Source organism: Eschrichtius robustus, chromosome 3 (genome assembly GCF_028021215.1).
Source record: "Eschrichtius robustus isolate mEscRob2 chromosome 3, mEscRob2.pri, whole genome shotgun sequence".
In the NCBI taxonomy this organism is placed as follows: domain Eukaryota; kingdom Metazoa; phylum Chordata; class Mammalia; order Artiodactyla; family Eschrichtiidae; genus Eschrichtius; species Eschrichtius robustus.
This window is the reverse complement of record NC_090826.1, coordinates 156820300-156843261: the sequence shown is the minus strand read 5'-3', so window position 1 is coordinate 156843261 and position 22962 is coordinate 156820300. Positions and strand designations below refer to the sequence as shown.

The following is a 22962-nucleotide window of genomic DNA, read 5'->3' as shown; positions in this document are numbered from 1 at the left end:
GACCTACCTCCTAGAGAAATGGAAATAAAAACAAAAATAAACAAATGGGACCTAATGAAACTTAAAAGCTTTTGCACAGCAAAGGAAACCATAAACAAGACGACCCTCAGAATGGGAGAAAATATTTGCAAATGAAGCAACTGACAAAGGATTAATCTCCAAAATATGCAAACAGCTCATGCAGCTCAATATCAAAAAAAAAAAAAACCCAATCCAAAAATGGGCAGAAGACCTAAATAGACATTTCTCCAAAGAAGATATACAGATTGCCAACAAACACATGAAAGAATGCTCAACATCATTAATCATTAGAGAAATGCAAATCAAAACTACAATGAGATATCATCTCACACCAGTCAGAATTGCCATCATCAAAAAATCTACAAACAATAAATGCTGGAGAGGGTGTGGAGAAAAGGGAACCCTCTTGCACTGTTGGTGGGAATGTAAATTGATACAGCCACTATGGAGAACAGTATGGACGTTCCTTAAAAAACTAAAAATAGAACTACCATACGACCCAGCAATCCCACTATTGGGCATATACCCTGAGAAAACCATAATTCAAAAAGAGTCATGTACCAAAATGTTCATTGCAGCTCTATTTACAATAGCCAGGACATGGAAGCAACCTAAGTGTCCATCAACAGATGAATGGATAAAGAAGATGTGGCACATATATACAATGGAATATTACTCAGCCATAAAAAGGAACGAAACTGAGTTATTTGCAGTAGGTGGATGGACATAGAGACTGTCATACTGAGTGAAGTAAGTCAAAAAGAGAAAAACAAATACCGTATGCTAACACATATATATGGAATCTAAAAAAACAAAACAAAATGGTCAGAGGAACCTAGCGGCAAGATGGGAATAAAGATGCAGACCTACTAGAGAATGGACTTGAGGATACGGGAGGGGGAAGGGTAAGCTTGGACAAAGTGAGAGAGTGGCATGGACATATATACACTACCAAACATAAAATAGATAGCTAGTGGGAAGCAGCCGCATAGCACAGGGAGATCAGCTCGGTGCTTTGTGACCACCTAGAGGGGTGGATAGGGAGGGTGGGAGGGAGGGAGATGCAAGAGGGAAGAGATATGGGGACATATGTATATGTATAACTGATTCACTTTGTTATAAAGCAGAAACTAACACACCATTGTAAACCAATTATACTCTAATAAAGATGTTTTAAAAAATAAAATAAAAAGTCCTTCAGTCTTAATGTATTTGCCTAGAGTTGCAAAAATGCAGTGTTAACATTGATATCAAAAACACTTTCAGCGAATTCCTAAACAGAAGCAAACACTCTCATCTAAGATACTTCAAAACAATGTCTATAGACAGAGCAATATTGTTCCAATTCAAATGAAATCAAGCCAGGGGTTGCAGAGCTTCCTCAATGGAATCTAAGGGAATGGTAGTCAAGCCCTAAGCTTCAGAGGAAGTGAGAAGTAGATAAAGATCTGATAAACTTTGTTCATTTATTTGCCTTTCCCCCCTTTTATTTGGTCTGTTTTCATCTAGAAAGGGATTGACGAGTATCTCAAAGCAGAAGATCAAGTGCAGGCAAGACCTTGCACTAATTTGCCTGGAACCCTACTTCATCTCTGCGCTGCCGCTGCGAGCTACAGGGCGAGAAACCACAACCCCCAAAAGGCCTTGCGGGCCTGGGGCGGGGCCGTCCCGTGGATTGGTTGTCCTGCATCTCCAGGCATGGGATGATTGGCCAGCCCTGGGAATGGGGTGGGACTAAGGCAGTTGCGGGAATTAGAGCAGTGACAGGGCGAAGATCGCGGGCTGGCTGTTTAGGTCCAAACTCCAGCCCGCCGACTGGCACCGAGGCATTGAGAGAAACATGGCTCGGCCGTACGTTTGCCTGCTGGCCCTGGCGGCTGTGCTGCTGCTAGGTATCGCCACCGTCTCCAGATCGAAGGGCCTGCGGGGCAAGGAGCATCGGAGGGCGCCGCGAATCCCTTCTCAGTTCAGCCAAGAGGAGCGCGTCGCAATGAAGGAGGCTCTGAAAGGTGAACCTGGGTCCCCTTCACCACTTATTCTCATATATAGGTCGCTGTCTCCTCGGGCCAACCCGCGACTCCCTTCTCCTGCCACAGAGGTCGGCTACTGGAGCTCGAGCTCCGCAACACCCCACCGCCGAGCCCTGGCCCCATTCGCGGCACCTCGTGCCCGGCTTGGGGAGCCCATTCTTCTCCTAGACCTGGCTTCTGGGGACTCCAGCGTTCCCTTCCTACCCTGGAAGCTTCACCTTTGCCCTTATCCACCCTACCCCACCCCCACCTCCGCTTGCCTGGAGCATGGGGCTTGGCCACAATCTGATCTCTTTTGGAAGAGGTGGCTGCCAGTGTGTCGGGGGGTCATCACTGCCTTGGGGAGGACGGGGCAGGGCAAAGAATCCCCCCAATTCCTGCCTGAAATCTCTGGCCCCACCCCTGCTGGAGGTTGGACTGAATACCCTCCTCCCTCATTTGGGGGGTGTTGCCCCATCACTGCCCAGCTCCTCTGACTGCCCCCTTGAATTCAGGCTGGGGGTACTGGTCACTGCCAATGTAGAACTTGCTGGAAGATGGGGATTCTTGCCCCTCTCCAGGTCTCCTCCTTAGGTGAAGTGATAAAGGAAGGGTCTAATGTCTTTTTAAATGGCACAATTTTAGGGGTCTGAGGGTGCAGTCCCTTAACCTGACACTGGAGGGGACCCCCAAAACTCTTCCCCCCACACTCGAGGTTTCTGTGTGGAGGGGGAGCAGGGAGATCTAAGCTGTGGTGTGAAAGGGTAGGGAGAGATGCTGGGGGTGAGGATGCTGTGTTCTAGACCCCCCATATTATCCCAGTATCCCCTGCCCCCCCTTCCCTCACCCCATGCCCCCAATTCTGTGGCAAATCCAGATTGTGAAAATGTACAATAAATGTGTAATGAGTAAAAAAAAAAAATACAACAGCTTTTAACCTTTGAGAGTTTTCACTTGTTAAATCACTTAAGACTAAATGATCTGAATCTTATCTACAGATGAGGGAAATTGAAGTTTAGGTCAGTTAAATGATCTTCCCCAGCACCCCACACCTCGGAGTAAGCACTGGGTGACAACATCTAGTGCCTGTAGTTTCTAGATGGCTCCAAAAAGAGGTGTGGGAGTGTTGCCGGCGTGTGAGATGTTCCTAATTTCTTCTCCTAAAGGACATCTCTCCCCTAGACCGCAAACCAAGGCTAAAAATTTATTTACCTTCCCAATCTGCGTTTTCCAGGAGAAAAGAAGAAAGTTTCTGTTGAGTGCTAGATCCTGTGGTATAATGAGATCCTTCCTCACCATTGGACTTAACACCAGTCTTTTCCCTTCCATTAAGTAATGGATTAAAAGAAACTGCCTACATAAACATGTGCCGGCAGATGCAAAAGCTAACCCTCGGTGTTAAATATAAATTGTGTTTGTGCTGGAGCGATAGGCCTGGGAGGCAGAGCAGGGCTTTCCCAAAGCATCATAGTATAAATAGTTCTCTGAAGGGCATTGGGCAGCAGCTCACCAGAGTCTCCCTGCACAAAAGAAAGCAAAAGCTAGATTAGAACCAAAAAAAGGGGCCTCATAGCAACATGGCTTAGAACGCTGAGCAGGGGACAAAACACCTGAGTTCAGATCTTGAGTCTGCCTCTCAATCTCATGCAGGCAGTTTGTTTAGTCTTTCTGAAACTTGGCTTCCCCACCTATGTGGTAGGCTATGACGCAGGGTTGATTCTTAGCGAAACTGAGTACAGAAGTCAGAGGCCCTCCCTTGACCTCAAGCTGCCCTGGGTGCATTTGTTCCCAGTGTTTTCAGACAGCCATCTAATCAAATAATTTCATGATCCATGTGATTCTGCGCCCCTCCTCCCCCCCCAACCCCCGCTGTTTGCATTTGATAGTGGAACTCTTTAAGAATGTAAAGCCTTCACCAAGGGATCAACCTAGTGGCAATTCAGCAACTGAGACTTCCGGGTAGAGTGGATGAGATTGTTTATGACTGAAGAGCTTGTTTGGGAGCTTCTAAATCCACCCCTTCCCAGGCATCATGTGCCCAAAAAGCTGGCCTTGGCTGAGAGAACAGTGAGACTCTGGATGAGCCAGTCTATGAGGAATAAGCCTACTCTCTGTACAGAAAAGCACACAAAGCTTCATTCTTGTAGGGACCCAGGACAGGGGGCTCCTTAGATTCATTGAAGGGATGGTGGCTTCAGAGGCAGAGTGAGACCTTAGAAGCAATTTATAGCAGCTTCCCACTTAGGGTCAGGATATAAAATCTACTCCTGTCTGACCTCCCCCACCCCATCCCATCTTGGACTTTATTTTCCTTTAAGAACCATAGTAGCCTAAATAAATTCAACAACTTGAGTTTAAATCCCAGTTCTACTGCTTGTTTCTGGACAACCTTGAGCAGCTCACCTAATGCCTGTAAGCTTGTTTCCTCAGTTTCGAATAAGGGAAAACAACAGTGCCTACCTCAAAGGATTGTTTTGCCCTCCACAATAAGATAATGAATGCAAGAGAGCTTTTTATGTACAGAGGGCTGTGGAAAAATCAATGGTTGTTATCATCTTCCATCTCTGACTCTGATAGGTGCCATCCAGATTCCAACAGTGTCTTTCAGCCCCGAGGAGCTCAACATGACAGCCCTGGCTGAGTTTGGAGAATACATTCATAAAGGTCAGCCACAAACTGTGCAAAAGGGGTAGGAGAGGTAGCGCTGGAGACACAGTGCTTTTACAAAGTGATAAAGAAGTTTAATTTGTGACTGGCCAAGGGCAACCTAATTTGAATGGGCCTCTTTTGACCAAAGTTTGTACATAGTGGGGAGCGATAGAAGGGAGAGTCCAGGAGTTAGAGTGGACACAGAGTAGAGACTATAGATTTGCCCTTTGAAGAACCAAGGCACATAGCTGTTGGGTTGGAGTTTGAACTCTCCCAATCTTTGCCCTAAATATGTCAGTCAATAAATATAATCTAATCAAAAGGTAGGACTAGGAATTCCTTCTCCCATAGTTTCCAGATCTAAGCTCCATGCTCCTCCCATCCCTACCTCCATACACATACCTACAGCCCACACATGCGCACATTCCACCTACCCAAGCCCTACTCCAGATTCATTACTAACACATTTCTGAGCTTCTAGGCAGTCAACAGCTTTGAACTATCACATCAGTCCTCTCCCCCTTCCCCACTGCCCATGAGCTAAAGAAATATGGGTCAACAGAAAAAAGGAGACTTGGAGCTCCCCCTCCCCATAGAAAAAGCTCATGGAAAGTAGTGAGGCCACTTTACTAAATCAAATAAAAAACAGCCCCCCTCAAGTCCCAGGTGGGAGGGGCTGGCAAAGGCACGGCAAGTAGCCCCCTCTCTAACACTCTGGGGACGGGTGGATCTGGGATCAATCCAACAGGCTGAAAGTCTTCACTAAATAGGAGATAAAAATCAGGAAAGAAATGAACAGTAACAGTAGACTAGATAAGCTGGCTGACAAGAAAAAAGCATGTTCTTCATTTTTGTTTGTTTGTTTGTTTGTTTGTTTGTTTTTAGGTATCCACAGAGGTATATATGGATTCTTCCAACACAGCCCAGAGGGAGATCAAAGTTCTTTCTCCCATGTTTCTAAGGCCACCTGTGTTAATACTTATCTGTAACCGGAATAGTTGACCCTGGGAACACCCACACCTGCACACAAAATTGTGGCCATATGCTAGACAGAATAATCTTTTATCTCCATATAACACAAACATTAAAAGTATTGTTTTGTAAAAGAAAAATATCTCTGATTTTTTAATATATATATATAGTGGTCATGTTTGGTTCCAAGTAATTTGGAAACTGGGGCCTATTATATTTAGAATTTAACATAGTCTTCGTCTCCGTCATCCTGTAACGTGTATTTGTGACAACATTAGAGGTCAGACCAAGCCAGATCTTGAGCTCTTATCTGTCATAATGGTGGGGTCTTGATATTCAGGTTATTACACAGTAATAGCACATTATAATATAGGGAAGAGGTATTTCAGAGATTGGGCAAATCAGAAATCAGACTGGCTTTGTACCAGAAGGCTTCCTAAAGGAGGCTGCATGTTTTAAAGGAAAAAAAAAAAAGCAGGGAGAATCAAATGGTAGGAAAACCAAAGGCAACTGTTGAATCTGGCTTTCTCTCATTGCTTTTCATCTCTTTGTTTCTAGTATTTCCTACTGTGTTCAAAACCAGCTTTATCCGGCATGAAGCTGTGGGAGAGTACAGCCACCTGTTCACTGTCCAAGGCTCGGACCCCAGCCTGCAGCCCTACATGCTCCTCGCTCACATTGATGTGGTGCCTGCCCCTGACGAAGGCTGGGACGTGCCCCCGTTCTCTGGGTTGGAGAGTGATGGCTTCATCTATGGTCGAGGCACACTGGACAACAAGAACTCTCTTATGGTCTTGAAACGCTGTGTTCCCTCTGCCTTGGAGTCCTAAAGATTAACCCAGGAGGGGGGTGCTTGGCTAAGCCCTGAGAGGCAGGAGGCTATGGTAGAAAGAACCTTGGCTTCAGGATACCTCGGTTCCAGTCATCAGTTTGTCACTTCCCTGGACCCCGATTTCTCAAGTGTGAAATAGGGATTAGAGTAGATGATCCCCAGGTACCCTTTCAGCTCTGACATTGATAAATTTATGCTTTTCTCCAGGTGGTATAAGTTTCATGCAGAGCTCTGCTTCCCTACATCCCATCCCCTGGGACCATTTTAATTTGTTCTCTCCAAAGAGAGTCTATCACATCCTAGTCCCATCAGCCCTATTGCCAGCAGCCAAATGTCTCTGATGTGCGTTGGTGCCACACCTTAGAGAATAAGCCTTTCTCCTCTTCCATTGTCCTTCTGTCCCCCAGGCAATCCTGCAGGCCTTGGAGCTTCTGCTGATCAGAAACTACATCCCCCAAAGATCTTTCTTCATTGCTCTGGGCCATGATGAGGAGGTAGAACCCCCTCATCCTATACCTATCTCTGGGTCCCCTATTGGGGGAGGGAGTATGCTTCACCCTGGTCTGGTTTGCTCCCCGGCTGCACTGTCTCCAGGATATGGCGTGGTAATTTGCCAACCTCTCTGTGTTTCTGTCGCCAGAAATATCTAAGGACTTTGACCAAAATGCAGATGCCTGGGCTCTGTGCCATAGATCCGAATTTGTTGTGTTTTTTTTTTTTTTAATTTTGTATTTATTTATGGCTGTGCTGGGTCTTCGTTTCTGTGGGAGGGCTTTCTCTAGTTGTGGCAAGCGGGGGCCACCCTTCATAGTGGTGCGCGGGCCTTTCACTATCGCGGCCTCTCTTGTTGCGGAGCACAGGCTCCAGACGCGCAGGCTCAGCAATTGCGGCTCACGGGCCCAGCCGCTCCGCGGCATGTGGGATCTTCCCAGACCAGGGCTCGAACCCGTGTCCCCCGCATTGGCACGCGGACTCTCAACCACTGCACCACCAGGGAAGCCCCCGAATTTGTTGTTTTTTAAAGACTTTTTTTCTTAAGAGCAGTTTTAGGTTCACAACAGAAATGAGAAGATTCAGAGGTTTCCCTTATTCACACGAATGCACAGCCTCCGCCAATATCAACATCCCCCACCAGAGTGGTACATTAGTTACAAATGATGAACCTACACATCATAATCACCCAAAGCTATAGTTTACATTAGGGTTCACTCTTGGTGTTGTACATTCTATGGGTTTGGACAAATGTATAATAACATATATGGTATCATTATGGTGTCATACATATTTTCACTGCCCTAAGAAGCCTCTGTGTTCTGCCAATTCATCCCTCTCTCCTTCCCCCAAACCCTGGCAACCACTGATCTTTTTACTGTCTCTATAATTTTGTCTTTTCTAGAATGTTATATAGTTGGAATTATACAGTATATAGTCTTTTCAGATTGGCTTCTTTCACTTAGTGATATGCATAGATCTGAATTTTTAACAAACTCCCTGGTAATACCTGAGGCAGGCACGTAATCCATCAACTACACCTAGAGAAGGACTGGTGTGATGGGAAGAGAAATAACAGGGAGATCAACGAATGTGTTTTATTTCCAGTGATGCCACTTACTTTGACCCTGGGCAAATCACTTCACACTCTGGGTCCCAGTTTCTTCACTTGTGAAATGAGGGGCGTTGGGCCCTTCCATCTCTGACACTCCAGGATTCTGTGAGGCAGGATTGTCGAGGGCCCTGCCCCCCAGGAAGGAGGCTGGGTGGGGAGGCTCTGGGGCCCCCAGCTATGCTGGATGGGTCTCTGTGAGCTACCTCTGGAGGTCTGGCTGAGAAGGACTGTGGCTCTGGGTTCAATGTCTGCAGGTATCAGGGGTAAATGGGGCTCAGAAGATCTCAGCCCTGCTACAGGCAAGGGGCATCCAGCTAGCCTTCATTGTGGATGAGGGGAGCTTCCTCTTGGATGGTTTCATTCCCAACCTCCAGAAGCCCTTTGCCATGTGAGTAAAGCACCCCAGCCCCCAGCTTGGAAGGCGTTCTCACCCCATTAGAGTTGACCTCAGCCTGGTGTCTCTAGGCCATGCTGAAACAACTCTTTATTTTACTCCTCTTGCTTTAATCACCCCGATCTTCGACCAGGTCTGGGCTTCCCTTTCCCTTCCTCCTCTAGAGTAAATTTTGTTAAGCAGCATGAAGCTGACCTCCTGGCCCACCAGACACTGCACAGATGGGCCTGGGGCCTATGGGATCATTCAGGGTGGGAGGAGGTCAGGAGGGCCCTCTCTGACCCTCTCCTACAGGGTTGCAGTCTCCGAGAAGGGTGCGATTAACCTTATGCTGCAAGTAAACATGACTCCAGGCCATTCTTCAGCTCCTCCAAAGGAAACAAGCATTGGCATCCTCGCAGCTGCTGTCAGCCGGTAAGCAATTCCTGGCCCTGCTCCCTTGCCAGACTCAGGCTGGAAGACCTGGCACTTTCCCACTTCGAGTTTGAGGAAGCTAAGCTTCTTGTCAGCTGGGCTGAGAAGCCACCATGGGGGCTGCAGGAAGGACAGTGGGTTAGATGTCAGAAGAGGATCTATCCATTATGGCAAGTAAGGGCCAGCAGACAAAAGCTAGGTTAGGTAGCTGGAATAGTCCAAAGTCCAGGCCTGAAGTTAGAGCTCACAAGCTGGAAAAGAACTGTCTAAATTCTCCACCTGCCCTGGCAAGATAACTAAGGTAAATAAAGGCTGCTGACTGTGGGTGAGGCAAGCAGGGTCTGTAACAGCAGAGCTTACCTCTAGCCGGTTTTCTTGTAGAGTAGGAAGAAGAATTATATTCATTCAGTTAAATATTTAACTATCTACCATGTTCAAGACTTTGTGCCCAGTGATGGGCATACAGACAGTCCTTTCCTCTAGGAACTCAACAGTTAGCAGAAGAGACTGACAATTTTGCTGCAGTGTGGTAGGTGCAACGAGTGGGGGTGCCTACCTTGGGCTTGGTAGACAGGGACACCTCCTGCTGGTGGAGCAGAGGTAGCCCTACTTGTGCTTTGAGATCTTGGAACGGTTGGATTGGTGGAGGTGATGGGGAGGTGAGTGGGAGACCTCCTGGCCAGGCCTGTTGAAACATCCTATCTCTATCTCTCTCCTTCTCTTCAGACCGCTGGTCTTAGACTGAGTTGGGTGAGTCTTGAGAGCTCCATTTCTCTTCCAGACTGGAGCAGACACCAATGCCAAACATGTTTGGAGGCGGGCCATTGAAGATGGCATTGCAGCAGCTGGCAAATGAGGTGTGAGAAGGAGTCTCGCAGACCCCTTGTCAGCTGTGGAAGAGGAAGAAAGGGTGGCGGAGAAGTTGCCTTTCGAGTAATAAAGGAGCCCTACTGCTGACCAGTGCTCTGCCCATTCTCACCTGTTCCCAGCCTGTGGCTGAGCCCAAGAGGCAGGGATCCAGCTTGTTCTTTGGGGCTGTTGGTGCTCAGGCTGAGAACCTGAGACCTAACGTCGGGCACCCTGAGGGAGCTGGTTCCCACTCATCCTTGAGGCTACTGCCAAGTGCCCTCAAGGCAGATCTAAAGTAGGGAGAGACCCAGGCCCCAGAACAGTGAGCCTGTTATGCTGACCCCTCTGAAATCCTGCTGACCTGCTGCTTTCCCTTTCAGTTTCCCTTCCCTGCCAACATAGTCTTGAGCAACCTGTGGCTATTTCAGCCCCTTGTAAGCAGGTAAAGTTTTATCTTTCTGTCCCTCATATCCCCCACCCCAAACCTACCCACTTCCCAGTCCCCTCTCTTTGGCTTAACTGGGCCTGGCTAACCATCCCTCAGCCACCAGACACTACATCTAATCCGTACATAGGACATCCCTCCTGGTCTTAAAGATCTCCAAGGTTCGGGAAAGGGGGTAATCCAACAACCCATTCTTTCTTTCCATTGTACAATGTCTTACCTTAGTCCTTCTGCTTTAGGTTGATGGAGAGGAATTACATAACCAATGCGCTAGTCAGGACCACCACGGCACTCACCATGTTCAACGCAGGGGTCAAGGTAACACCACCTGGTTCCTCCCACACATCCCTCCATCCCTTGGCTTTATCTCCTGGCTTCTCCTTCCTTCTCTGGTTACAATTTGAATAGTAGGAAGGCCCAGTGCTGAACTGTCCTGTGTCATCAGATGGGTAAGCCTCAGGAGCAAGGGTTCTAGCTGACGTCTACAAACTCCATGAAATTACTGGCCAAGTTTCATATATGTGCATTTCAGGGGCCCCCCTCAGGTTCTCTGGGTCTGTACCCCTTCAAAAAAACAACCATTACACTGGTGTGAAGAGGCATTATTTGGGAGTTAATTCTTGTGACCTATACTCATTCAACATGTAATATATTAATTTAGCATTTTGGTCACGTAGGCTAAAGATTCCCAACCTCCCTACCACCTTTTTGTTATTCTTCCTCATATTTTGAAAGATTTATTCACCTCACAGATTTAATGAATGATGAATATATTTTCCCCTAGTGTTACCCTGAATTGAATGAGAGAAACTCACCTGCCATTTTAAAAATCTATAACTTAATTAAAAAAAAAAAATCTATAACATTTGTGATATACATAACACTTAAAATACATACACTGTCATTCCCCAAAATACAGTAAATATTGGGTGGCCTTTGCAAACGTAAATTCTATGAGGTTTACTTTTTTTTTGGCCATGCAGCGAGGCTTGTGGGATCCTAGTTCCCCGACCAGGGATCAAACCCCGGCCCTCAGCAGTGAGAGCGTGGAGTCCTAACCACTGGACCACCAGGGAACTCCCGAGGTTTACATTTTATAGAAATAAGTTTCAGGTGAACCAATACTTTGATAATTTTTTTTCCAAGAACTACTTTTCAGCAAATTGGTCTACTTCCAGTTGGACCAGCCAGTAAGGGGCTTGTCTGTTTGAACTAGCCACGCTAGCTCGCCTGGGCTGAGGTCTTTCTGAAATCTGGAAAGGAGTTAGACCATTCCAGTTTCTACCAGTACCACCAGCACAACTTCAAGGAACACCATTCACCTAGAATACAGTGTGGCCTTGTGGAGCCCTGGTACTGTGCAGCCCGGGTTGAGTGTAAGTGAATGGTGTCTCAGAATTCACTCCTGACGTAACTGACTGGAGTGTCTGGCGTGTCAGCCAGGCCCGAGCTGGCTTCACCAACTGCCTAGAGAGTTCACCAAAATAACAGTACTGTGTCCTTGCATTTGAATGGTGTTTTTATCTGTCCAGAATACTTTCACATTTGTTATTCCATTTGGTCCTCCTAACAGAGGATTATTGCCCCAATTGCCAGTTGAAAGACAGAGGCACAAAGAGGTTGTCATTATTCAAAATCACATGGCTAATTTATAACAGCCAGTTCTCCTGTCCCTAGTCTGGTGCTTTTTTGCACCATACCAGTTCAAAGAAAGATAACGCAATTGAGGAATCTCTTCTCTCACGGCCTCTTGGGAAAAATTCCCTCCATAGCTTAACTCTCTTCTCCAATTAGTCTTGGGTTTTTCCTGGTCAAACAGAGAACAGAGTCAAATTTTGCAATTGGATGTGGGAAATCACCATCACCATTGCCACCACCATTACCATGATCACCCCCCTCAGGGCCATGATGGGGCCTCAGATGCTCTGGGTGCCCTATCCTGAGTAAGGACTAATGCTGACCGCTGCAGAAATGTCCTGGGTGCCCTGGGAAAGAGCACACACAGAAGACTGCCAGTGGCACTGCATGGAGCCAAAGCATAGGTGTCCGTGCAGTCCCAGACAAAGCAGTCTTGCTCTGAGCATCTCTCTGTGACCCCCTCCAAGACCAAGAAGCATGAAAGTCTGGCCTGAAGCAGAGACACACCTCTAGCGTTGAACACATGTCAAGGGCCCAGAGAAGACAGGGGCTGACTGAAAAACTTAAGCCTTGGATTTTTCAATCAAATCAGCTTCCTCTCCCCCTGCAGGTGGTAGTTGGCACTTCCTGGGAGGGGTCAGGTGCGGGGGACTTGAGGTCGGCTCAGCCAGGATTTGTGGTTCTCTCTCTAGGTGAATGTCATCCCCCCTGTGGCCCAGGCCACCATCAACTTCCGAATTCATCCTGCACAGACAGTCCAGGAGGTATGTACCATGTGTTCCTGACAACTGAGTCAGCATCAGTGAGATGTGTCTGTCGGGACTGGGGTGGAGCTGCAATCCCAGGGCTGGCCCAGGCTCTCATTTGTTCAATGATTTTTCAAAGGCTTCCTATGTGCCAGGTGCTTGGCTGGGATAGGAGATCTCTGGCTAGGGGGAGCTTGGAGTCTAGGGGTGGGAGATGAATGATAATAATAAGTGACAAATAGGAAATGATAACAATAGAAGCAAACACAGACAGTGAACTTTCTGTGCTCTTGGCACTGTTCTCAGGTAGACACATACTCATTTAATCCCTACAACCACTCTATGAAGTAGGAAATGTATTATCCTCATTTAACAGGGAAAACAGAGGCACAGATCAACAGAGGAGGTAAAAAACATGCCCAGGATTATACATCCAGCGCTAGTTCCGGAGTCTGTGCTTTTAGCCACTACACTATACTAGGATTATAACAAATAGGGATGAACAAATTACCACAGGACCAGTGCAAAGAAGGGGGCTGGTGCTACCTCTGGGGATCAAGAAAGTCTTTTGTGATCACTAGAAATTTGAACTGGGACTTAAAGACAAATAGGACTTTGCTAGAAGTAAGACATTCAGAGTACAGCTAAAATAAAGTCTAAAGAGTTGGATAACTTGGGGGAGAAGTAATGGAAGATGAAAATGGAGCTATAGTTTGGGGATCAAGGCCTTGTATGCCATGCCGAGGAGTTTGGACTCTAATCTGCGGACAAAAGGGAACTGTGAGAGGTCTTCAAATAGGGCTGTGATAGACTCAGATTCTCTTTTAGGGAGACAGTGCTAGCGGTGATGCTGAGGAAGCCCTGGAGTAAGAAGAAACAGTTAAGCTGTTGCAACATCTCAGGCAGTGGGTATAGAGGTTTGAACTAAGGCTGTGGTCATGGGGTGAAGAAGGTACCCACCAGAGGTGGGTGTGAGAGTTGGGTTCAGCAGGGTGCTGTGTGTAATGGATGTGGGGTGAGTGAAAGGCAGGACGGCCCCACGGTTTTAAACCTGGGTAGTTGGCCACGTGCTGATGCCTTTAACCAAGATTGGGAATTCAGGAAGAAGAGCGAGTTCACAGAGAAATATAAGGGTTTAGAAATTTGAGAACCTTCTAATATATTAATAGGCAAGTATAAATACCTCAGATCTAGAGAAAGAATGAACTAGAGATAGAGGCTGGAGTATTATTAATTGAAACCTCAACAGCCAATAAAATCCCATGGGAAGGGTGTGTGAAGTTTGAAGAGGGTTGCGGACAGCGCCTTGCAATGTTCTGCTATGAACATCAATTTTAAAATTATAAGAATGAATGTGTAATTGCAAACCACGATGAGTGCTATGAGGAAAGGGGGCCAGGTGCTATCACAGAATATAACAAGGAACCAGACCTTGTCTGTGGGGTCAGGCAAGGCTTCCCTAAGGATGTGATATTTGAACTGAAAGCTAAAGGGTGAAAAGAAATACACAGAATGTTTGACATCTGTAGGAAAGGCTAGCTTATTTAAACATCAGGTTGAGCTAAAAAGAATTTAGAAGGTAAATCTGATCCTTCTGAAAAGGATCAAAAAAGGCAACCTAACAACTGTCAGATGAATAATATGTTTCAGGATTAAGCAAGGTAAGGGTCAGGTCATCGAGGGTCCGCCACATTTAGCCTTCTGTGGTCCTTTGTCCCTGGGGCCTTCCGTATGGAGGATGTTGTGTGTCCTCACACAGGGTGGAAGGCACACCCCTCATTGCAGGGGTTGGGGGGATGAGTTGACAGCCTGCCCAGAGTCACCCAGCATTGGCAGGGAGCTGGGACAGTGTAAGCCCTGGGCTCTGCTGCTTTTCATCCAGTGCCAACCTTTGTCCTCTCCCTGGGGACTCATGGGACCAGGAAATCACTGAATTCCCCTAACTGAGCTTCTTTCCACCAGTTTTTTTCCATCCTCATTCCAACTCCATGCTCTTTCCACGGGCTGTTTTCCACCAGCTGGGGCTTTCATCTCCCCAGGTTCTGGCACTCTTCCCTCCTCTCCAGTCCCCTGCCACAGTGGCCTTCCTTCCCAGCCTATCTCGTGAAATCTCCGGAATCCTCAGGCCCATCCTGCTCACCTGCCCCAGGGAGGAATGCAAAGCCCCTGTTATCCGGAAAGCACACAGCACCTCTTTGTCCTGGTCATTCCTCTCCCTCGTGCCCCGATTCCATGCATCAGGGACACTCCCTGCTGGTCTGAGGGCCGAGGGTGCAGAGCCTTGCGCTGGATCCGATGGAAACATAAATGGCTCCCAGAGCCCTCTTCCTCCATCTTTAGCTGGTCTCTCCCATGTCGTGGATGTAGATAGGTCTCCGGCACCCATCTGTGAGGAACAAGAGCCTTCAGAAATGTAACAGCCTACCATGTAGAAAGTTTGTTCTGCATGGGCCTCAGGGAGTAGAAATAAGGCCACTGGGAGATGCTTCACAGGGAGCCCCCACTTAAAGGAGAGTTTTGGAGTATGGCACCTTGGATGGTAATGAGCTTCTCAGAGGCTGGATATCCACCTATCTAGAGTGTTTTACAGAAAATTCCTTTCTTCCTTCATTTATTCATTCACCAAGTGTTTATTGAGTGACCACTATGGGCTAGACATTCTTCCAAGCAGTTGGGAAAATGGTGAACAAGCCAACATTCCCATTCTAAAGGGGCTTAGGTGCTAGTGGGTAGAGACAGCAATAAGCAAGTAATCAAATAAATGAACAAGTAGAAGAAGTAGGTACCACAAAGAAAATCATAGGATGATGTGTCACAAAGCAGTCGTGAGGTAGGAGTGGAACAGTGAGCAGCTTTAATACAGTGGTCAGTCCTCTCTCAGGGGGCATTTACATTGAAACTCAAGAAGGAGCAAAGGCCTGGGGACAGCATTCAGGCAGCCAGAACACAGGCCTCTAATCTCAACAGAGGTGAAATCCTGCTGATGTGTCTTGTACTATTTTATCCTGTGGACTATACAGAATATTTTAAAAATAAATAAAAAGAGGTGGGGGGAGGTTAGATGCTACAGGAAGCCATATCTCAGTTCATTATTAGGAAGACATTCATAACAGGGTTGTTCAAAGGTGGAATATATTAAAACACATGACGGTGAGCTTTCCGCCACTGGAAATATTCAAGGACAAGCTGGTGACAGCCTGTCATAGACGTTCTAATGAACAGCCTTTCAGTAGGATAGAAGCTGGTCTTGCTAACTCTAAAGACCTTACTAATTTTAAGTACACATTGTCCTTGCCTTCAACGAATTTATCATTCACTTGAGAGGAAAATACAGCTTCGCATAAAATAGAAAAGAGCTCAGAGAAATGAGGGATCAATGTGCTCTACAGTGACCTTTGAGGTCCCTCTTACCTTTGATGAGTCCCTCCTCTTAGTCCCATCCTTGTGCCTCTGATTATTGCCCAGGGTGGTCCCTCCATTCTAAACAGGCAAATAACAGCTAACATACATTGAGTGCCAGGAACCAGCCTGAGCACGTTACATATATTCCAGCAGTGGTAACAACCACCTTACCAGGTAGGTGCTACTATTATCCTTCTGTTAACAGACGAGCAAGCTGAGACACAGAGGTTAAGGAGCTTGCCAAACATCACACAGCAATAAGTGGCTGTCTGTGGCACAAAGTTTGGTGTTACTCCTCAGTTTTTGTACATGCCCCTCTCCATGCTCAGACTGCCTCTTGCCTCTTCTCCATCAGTTTCGTATCCTTCCTTCAAATTCTGGCTCAAAATTCATACCACAAAGGAATCCATCTTAAATGAACACCACCCTCTTTCTGGCTCTACTCCACGCCACCTCAACCTGTAGGTACTTTGGAAGCAGTAAAGCATCATCCCTGTGAAGTCAGACCACGTTCGGATACCCAGCCCAGCAATACTAACTGGATAAACCTTGGGCAAGCTCCTTAATGAGACAACTCCCATTATTATTATTTTTATTGGTTCACATCTTTTAAAATGTGTGTATCCAACATTCATTGCATGCCTTTTATGTTCTTCGTACTGGAAATATAGAAATGAGGTGTTTGGGTCAGGACCTATCCCAACAGCTGGTGGGAAACCTGGGCTCTTGTGCTCATTGAGAGTGGTCCATTCTGTGTGCCGTCTTCAATTTCTGGAGGCAGGAACCTTTAAGAAAGTTGGCACAGGGAGCAGCAGACACTTCTGCGGATGACTTCAGGAACCTTCCAGTGGGTCAAGAATATATCCAGACTATATATTAATTCTTGTAGCAGAGTATTAGGGACATAAGTGCTAGAGTGAAAATAAGCTCTGACAAGTGAGTTGGCTCCTACCCCTAATCCAACAGCAGGGAATTTGGTTTGGTTTGGTTTAAATGGTGGTTTCTAAGCCAGAAGTAGGAACCCTCATTTTCTTCCCAGACTCAGCTCATAGCATGCTTCTAGGGGACACTGACCTAAAAGTGGTCCTCTTGAGATAATGCCCCCCAATTATGAGACAGACACTCCCCTTTCTAGGGCAGAGACAGTTCTAAAACAACTGCTGATCAGATGGGTTGAGACTAGTGCTGGGGCTTTTCCCTGGGTGGCTGAGTGGGCTTAGCTGACCCTAAGTCAGCTGCCTGGTCCATTCCCACATGGCTCCACGTGACCCAATCCTCAGGGTCTGGTCTACATCCTGCCTGGGACCAGGACTTTTGCTGAGTTCAGCTCTAGTCATTTCAGACTGAATTTTCTAGAAGCTTCCTCAGGTTCCTTCCTGAGGAAAGGAGGCACAGAGAGAAAACTTTAATACCAGTCCCCCAACTCCTGACTTCTTGTCTGTTGAACTCATCTTCCTGGCTCCAGTGCAGTTGGTTGCAAAGAGGAAGCAGGGATGCCCAGAGAGAAGAAAGAAAGAAAGTATATGACCCTGTCACCACCTGTCAGAGACTCTCCCAGGCTGAAGTGAGGTCATCACATCTACCCCCCTGTCTCAAGATGGTTGAGATTTCCACTGTGCTGTCTCTTCTACATTTTCACCCAGCCCATGGTTCTCAACCCAAGGGAAAGGACCCAATTTCCTGATTTTCCAATCCCCCACCTGCCTCTTGGCTGTAAGGCAACCTCCCAAATATTTAACCTAAATCTACCATGCTGTAGATTTCCAGGAAGACCAGCCCTTCTATCTCCTACAACCAGTCGGCTGAAATTGAGGTCCCAGTGCCAAAATGAGTCTCCTCTGTAAACTCCAGGGCTCTGCCTTGCTGGGGAGATATCAAGACTGTTTAAATTCATACGGTACTTGGATAGCAGATTAATAAATCGAACTCCCTTTGTTTCCTCCCTCAAGGTCCTAAAACTAGCCAAGGACATTGTGGCTGACGACCGGATCCAGTTCCACGTGTTGAATGCCTTTGACCCCCTGCCTGTCAGCCCCTCTGATGATCAGGCCTTGGGCTACCAGCTGCTCCGCCAGACCATACAGTCTGTCTTCCCGGAAGTCAACATTGTTGCCCCAGGTAATGACTTCATCAGCTGTGGCTGGGGGGAGGGGGGGCTGGAACTGTATCCTGTCTAATATCCACTGCCCCACCCCCACCCCAGCTGTTCAGCCTGGAAACAGCTGGCTGCTTCCTCTCCTGATGGGACTGGAACTGTATTTTCCCCTCTCAGTAGAAGTGAAAAAGCAAACAGGAAAGGATCAGAAACAATAAATTAGGTCAGCCAAGCCTGGGTCCTTGCTTAACCTAGGCCAGCCAGTCTGGCATGGAGGAGAGGATCAGCTCCGATTCCCCCTCCTCTGGAGGAGCCACAGAGGGGGTCAGGTTCCCCAGCTGGTTCTGATCCATTCTAGGATAGCAGTTCAGCAACAGAGCTCAAAATCCGCAGCCCAGAAACTCCTCCTGGCTGTACCATCTGAATAAACCCCCTTCACCTCTCCCGGTAGCAGCGCCTCTACACCCCTTTCCCAGTCTTCTGGCGTACCTTCCAAGTCTATGCTGTATAGACAGTGGTTCTCAAATTTAAGAGGAGAAGAGGATCACCTAAGGAATTATTAAAATGCAGATTACCTGGACCCACTCCCAAAGATTCAGGTTAACCAGCTCTGGAGAGGACCCTGGAATCTGCCTTTTTAACAAATACCCCAGGGGATTCTGACACCGGAATGATGACTGACCACAGTTTGAGAATCTGTGGTCTGTGACGTGAGGAAGAGATGCTCTGATGTGAAGACCTGTGTTCACTTTCCTTTTTTCTAGCTTTAATCATGGATTCTCTTATTTTCTAAGCTAATATTAATGCTTGGGACCTGCCCCTGTGCTAGGCATGGGCCCTTAAAGAGATTACAGTGAAATTCTGCACCCATAAGCTCCTCGGGTGTGGGGAAAAAGAGCAGCCTTGTTTTTTTAATCAACTTAAATCTGACCCACTCCTCAGAAATTCAACCTCAGACATTACTGAAGCCTCCAAGCACCGCCACCACCACCCTGAGTTAGGCCCTTGGGGTCTTACGCGGCAGCATAGCATCAGGGTCCCTTAGTCTGTGGTCATCGGTCCTTGTGGTTGCCTCTGAGACATCCATTGTCCTGGCCACAGGGTCACTTCAGGTTGCAGATTTCCTCTGATTCCCTGACCTGTCTGGGGGGTGAGATCTTTGACTCTAGACCCAAGAACACACCCTGAATGTACCCTCTGAGATTTGCCACCTGCTTGGACTCCTGCCACAGAGCAGGGCCTGGGTCCCCACCATCTAGGAACCCTGGCTTGCACACTCCCAGATTCTCCTCTCTTGGCCCTCAAAGGCTCCCTACCTTACCCTCTCCTTTCTGGGGCACCTGCCATAATCCCATCGACAGAGTTGGGCTTTTACAGAATAAAGATAGGCAGGCATCAACTGGCAGAAATCCCCAAAGCCAGGAATTGTGAAGGGGCTGATTATACATTTAAAACCAGGAGTGTAAAGTAGAACAAAACACAAATTACCATCCCAGATCATCCCACCACACTTTAACTGATGTTCCAGGGGGTCTTTTTTCAAAGAACACTCCTACTGGGGAATGGGGTGACCTGCTACCTTCAGGAGAGTGGGACACTAGAGAGTATCCTGGGACTTTCCAAACCTGAAGTTTGACTCTAGGAAGACAGAGTCATCCTTCAGAGGACAAGAATAGCAGGAAATTATGTTCTACTTGAAGAAGATTGCATTTTATAGCAGTAAAATTCCCCCAGAGAGTGTTTATTTCTGACCTGGGTGATATACGAGAAAACTCAGGCAATAAGGAAGATGTACTTAGATTTCTGGATATCTAGATTTCTAGAGTAACCTGGCTATGGGTATGAAATGATGCTGTTGGCCTCCATGGTCATCCCGGAGACAGGGCACTTTGGACCACTCAAGGGATGTCTCATTAATGCCTTTGGGAAGATATCCCATGTTCCTGGCTGAAGTGGTGTTTTAGAAAGGTTTTGAGAATGGGTAGCCTGACGGACAAAAATTCATAGCCTCAGCCTTCCAAGGAAGGGCCAGACATCTTCTGTGTTGACACAGGGGTCCCAATTTCCCAGGTAGCCCACCTGCCACCACTTCCTTGGCTTGGCTGCTCACATAAAGCCCCATTCCTCTTGATTCTTCCTTTCTAGGTACTTGTATTGGCAACACAGACAGCAGACACTATACGAACCTTACCACTGGCATCTACCGGTTCAACCCCATCTACCTGCAGCCTCAGAGCTTCAGCAGGTGAGTGAGTGGAACAGGTTTGGACAGCTTGGTGGAGAGAGGAGATACATCTGACCTGTCCCTTTCCCACGCCGTTCTCCTGACAGTCCACAGAATGGGAGAAACTCAGGGTTTGCACAAACTAACATAAAGATATTGTGGAACCCAACTGGCCAATTTTCCTGAGTGCCAGAGTCTTGCCACTCCCCAGAATGTGTGGGAATTGGTGACTGTTTTCAGGGATGGAGATAATCAGATGACTGGAGAGAACCTGGAAGAATTAGGACCCCTGAGCGCTAATCCCAACTCTTCCTCCCTTTGAGAGAGTGCTTCCCCTCTGGATCTCATTTTCTCCCCCAAGAGGGGGGACTCCAGAGTTCTCAATTTCCAGTCAGTGAAATGCAGACACATTTGAGGTCAAAGGTGGGCTTGTGCTTTGAATTCGTAAAAGAAAACACACTGTAGGAGTCTGAGACCTACGCACTAATTTCAACTACTGCATGTGAATTACTACTTTGTGGGTTCTTCAGCAAATTTTTAGTCCTGGGGTATGGGGGGATGATTGCCATTTACCTCTCTGCTCCTTACCATATCCAGCTCCGATTTCCTCATCATGTCAGTTGCCAATAAAACAAAAGTATTTCAATATGAGCTTAAGAACAGATTTCATGGCAGGGTGGGGGTGTTCGTTTTTTAACGGGGGTAGGGGAAGGTAGCTATTCTTTATTTCCTTTCATCTGTGAGGTTACATGTGTGGTTGCGTTGTGTTGTGTTGTGTTGAGGCAGGTTGTGGGCATCGGATCTGGAGGTGAAGTTCTAGGTGAAGTAGAGAACCCATAGGTACCCTGGGCAGTTCCCCTCTATCCACTTGTGCCCCTAGTAATGTGGGGTGGGGGGTGGCTGGCTTAGAGATAAGTCTAGCTGGAATTCTGGCCTTAGAATTAAAAGGTAACTTTCCCTCAGAGGAGAAATTATCAAATGGATTCCAGAGCAGGAGATGATTTGCAGTCCCCAGGAGTTTATTATTATCTGCCCCCACTGTTCTTCGCCATGGACACAGATCCTGGAGAGATGACCGACATGTCATATGAAACCTCGCTTCCTACAAAGGGCTGCTCCCACCTTGCCCACTTCCTACCCCTGGAGGGTCAAAGGCCAATGGCTTCAGGGGATGTAGGGTGGGGGCACTTGTACTAGAGCAATGGACTCTCCCCCCAAATCTCTTTCCCTCAGCATCCACGGAATCAATGAGAAAATCTCAGTCCAAGCCTACGAGACCCAGGTGAAATTCATCTTCGAGTTCATCCAGAACGCTGACGCAGACCCAAGGCCAGTTCCTCACCTGCACGAACTGTGAGGCCGGGGAGCCAGCTGGATTAGGGATGGCTGATGCTGGGCCAGGACTAACCCAAGGGGGAAGCCAGTGTTGATGAAACTTTGGGTCAAAGTCACATTATAATGACCTCACCCACCTGCCTTGCTCACTCCTAAACTCACTCAACACTCAAGAACAAGGCCAGGGAGAAGGGGAAGGCCAGCAGGAACCCGGCTTCTCCCTTTCTCCCGGCAACTCCATCCCTCAGCTGACCGGCATTTACTGCTTTCTTGTCCCTATCTTAGAAGGTATCTGGCTTGTCTGTCTCACGCTGGTGATTTAACTGCTCCTTGTTAAGTCCTGACTGAACAAATGCAGATTTGAAAAATATCAACCAGATTTGACCTTCTACAAGTGTTAATTTAGGGCAGCTTGTTGGGCTGCCTTTTCCATGGCTTATATATATTTCTTCTTGCTGTAATTTCCTTTCCTCCCCCACCCCCCGCCCCGTCTTCTTGGATTGTTTAGCTGGCTCTTCATCTCTCCTCTCCTGCCCCTGCATCCCTCCCCTTATTCTCCCATTTATTCTACACCTGGAGCAAGACTTAGTCAAACTATGAAACTCCCATAATTGCCACAACAATTGGTCAAATAAAATGGTCTATGCCGCATCAGCTGGGGGGGTAAAACGGAGGCAGGGGGCTTTGGAGGAACCCCAGACCTCCTGGTTCTGGAGGCTGGAGCCTGGAGAAGAAAGCCTCTGTCCTTGGGCTCCTCCCAAGGGCTCCCTGGGCTTTGCTCCCTCCCCTGCCCTGTTCCTGCCACCTGCTGCTGCTGTCCCACCCCAGGAGGCACTAATCTGTGGAAACATTTCCCATGCACATCCCACGGGCTGAGCTCCCAAGAGAAGGGCAGCCTCTCTCTGAAGCCCAGGACCAGCAGGACGCTGGCATCATGTCCTAATTCAGACTTATCAAAGGGAAGTGGAGGGCTTGGGCTGGGGGGACTGCCTGGAGGGGCTCTGCTCTGGCTGGTGGGGAAGGGGGAGGGGCAAGCTGCCCTCCCTTAGGGGACTGCAGAGCTCCTGTCTTTTTTCTCTGGGATCTAAGCCTGAGCATATTGGAATCTGCTCAGTAGCTGTCAGGTGGGGGGCATTGAAAGGCAGCATTTCTTGGCTCAAGGCTGGGAGCTGTGCTTTGTGGATCACAAGGGAGTCAAGGTCATGGAGGGAGACAGAGGGAGCTGAGACCTGAGAGACTCCCTCTTATTTTCCTCTCCAGACAAGGACCTTCCATGCCTTCCTGGGGTTTCATGACAGTGGGCTCCTTTTCCCTCCTCACAATCCCCGGTG

General features: G+C 47.6%; 1 protein-coding gene across 2 annotated transcripts; it reads left to right on the top strand.

The window, feature by feature from the left end:
- The first annotated feature begins 1775 nt into the window (after positions 1 to 1775).
- PM20D1 (peptidase M20 domain containing 1) lies at positions 1776 to 22285 on the top strand. 2 transcript variants are annotated; one of them, XM_068541597.1, is made up of 13 exons: positions 1776 to 2030; positions 4608 to 4694; positions 6210 to 6442; positions 6891 to 6977; positions 8344 to 8477; positions 8778 to 8897; positions 9679 to 9754; positions 10127 to 10188; positions 10431 to 10509; positions 12522 to 12593; positions 17927 to 18095; positions 20218 to 20317; positions 21530 to 22285. In XM_068541597.1, the coding sequence occupies exons 1-13, from the start codon at positions 1862 to 1864 to the stop codon at positions 21651 to 21653; spliced, it is 1512 nt and encodes a 503-aa protein (XP_068397698.1). In that variant the 5' UTR covers positions 1776 to 1861; the 3' UTR covers positions 21654 to 22285. The 2 variants fall into 2 exon arrangements, with proteins under 2 accessions (XP_068397698.1, XP_068397699.1); XM_068541598.1 differs by lacking the exon at positions 4608 to 4694.
- Positions 22286 to 22962: the final 677 nt, after the last annotated feature.

Coding starts and splice junctions, on each gene's coding strand:
- PM20D1 (XM_068541597.1), top strand. CDS start 1,862: ATGGCTCGGCCGTACGTTTGCCTGCTGGCCCTGGCGGCTGTGCTGCTG. Junction 4,695..6,209: donor TGGAGAATACATTCATAAAG/GTCAGCCACAAA, acceptor CTTTGTTTCTAG/TATTTCCTACTGTGTTCAAA. Junction 9,755..10,126: donor TGCAGCAGCTGGCAAATGAG/GTGTGAGAAGGA, acceptor TTTCCCTTTCAG/TTTCCCTTCCCTGCCAACAT.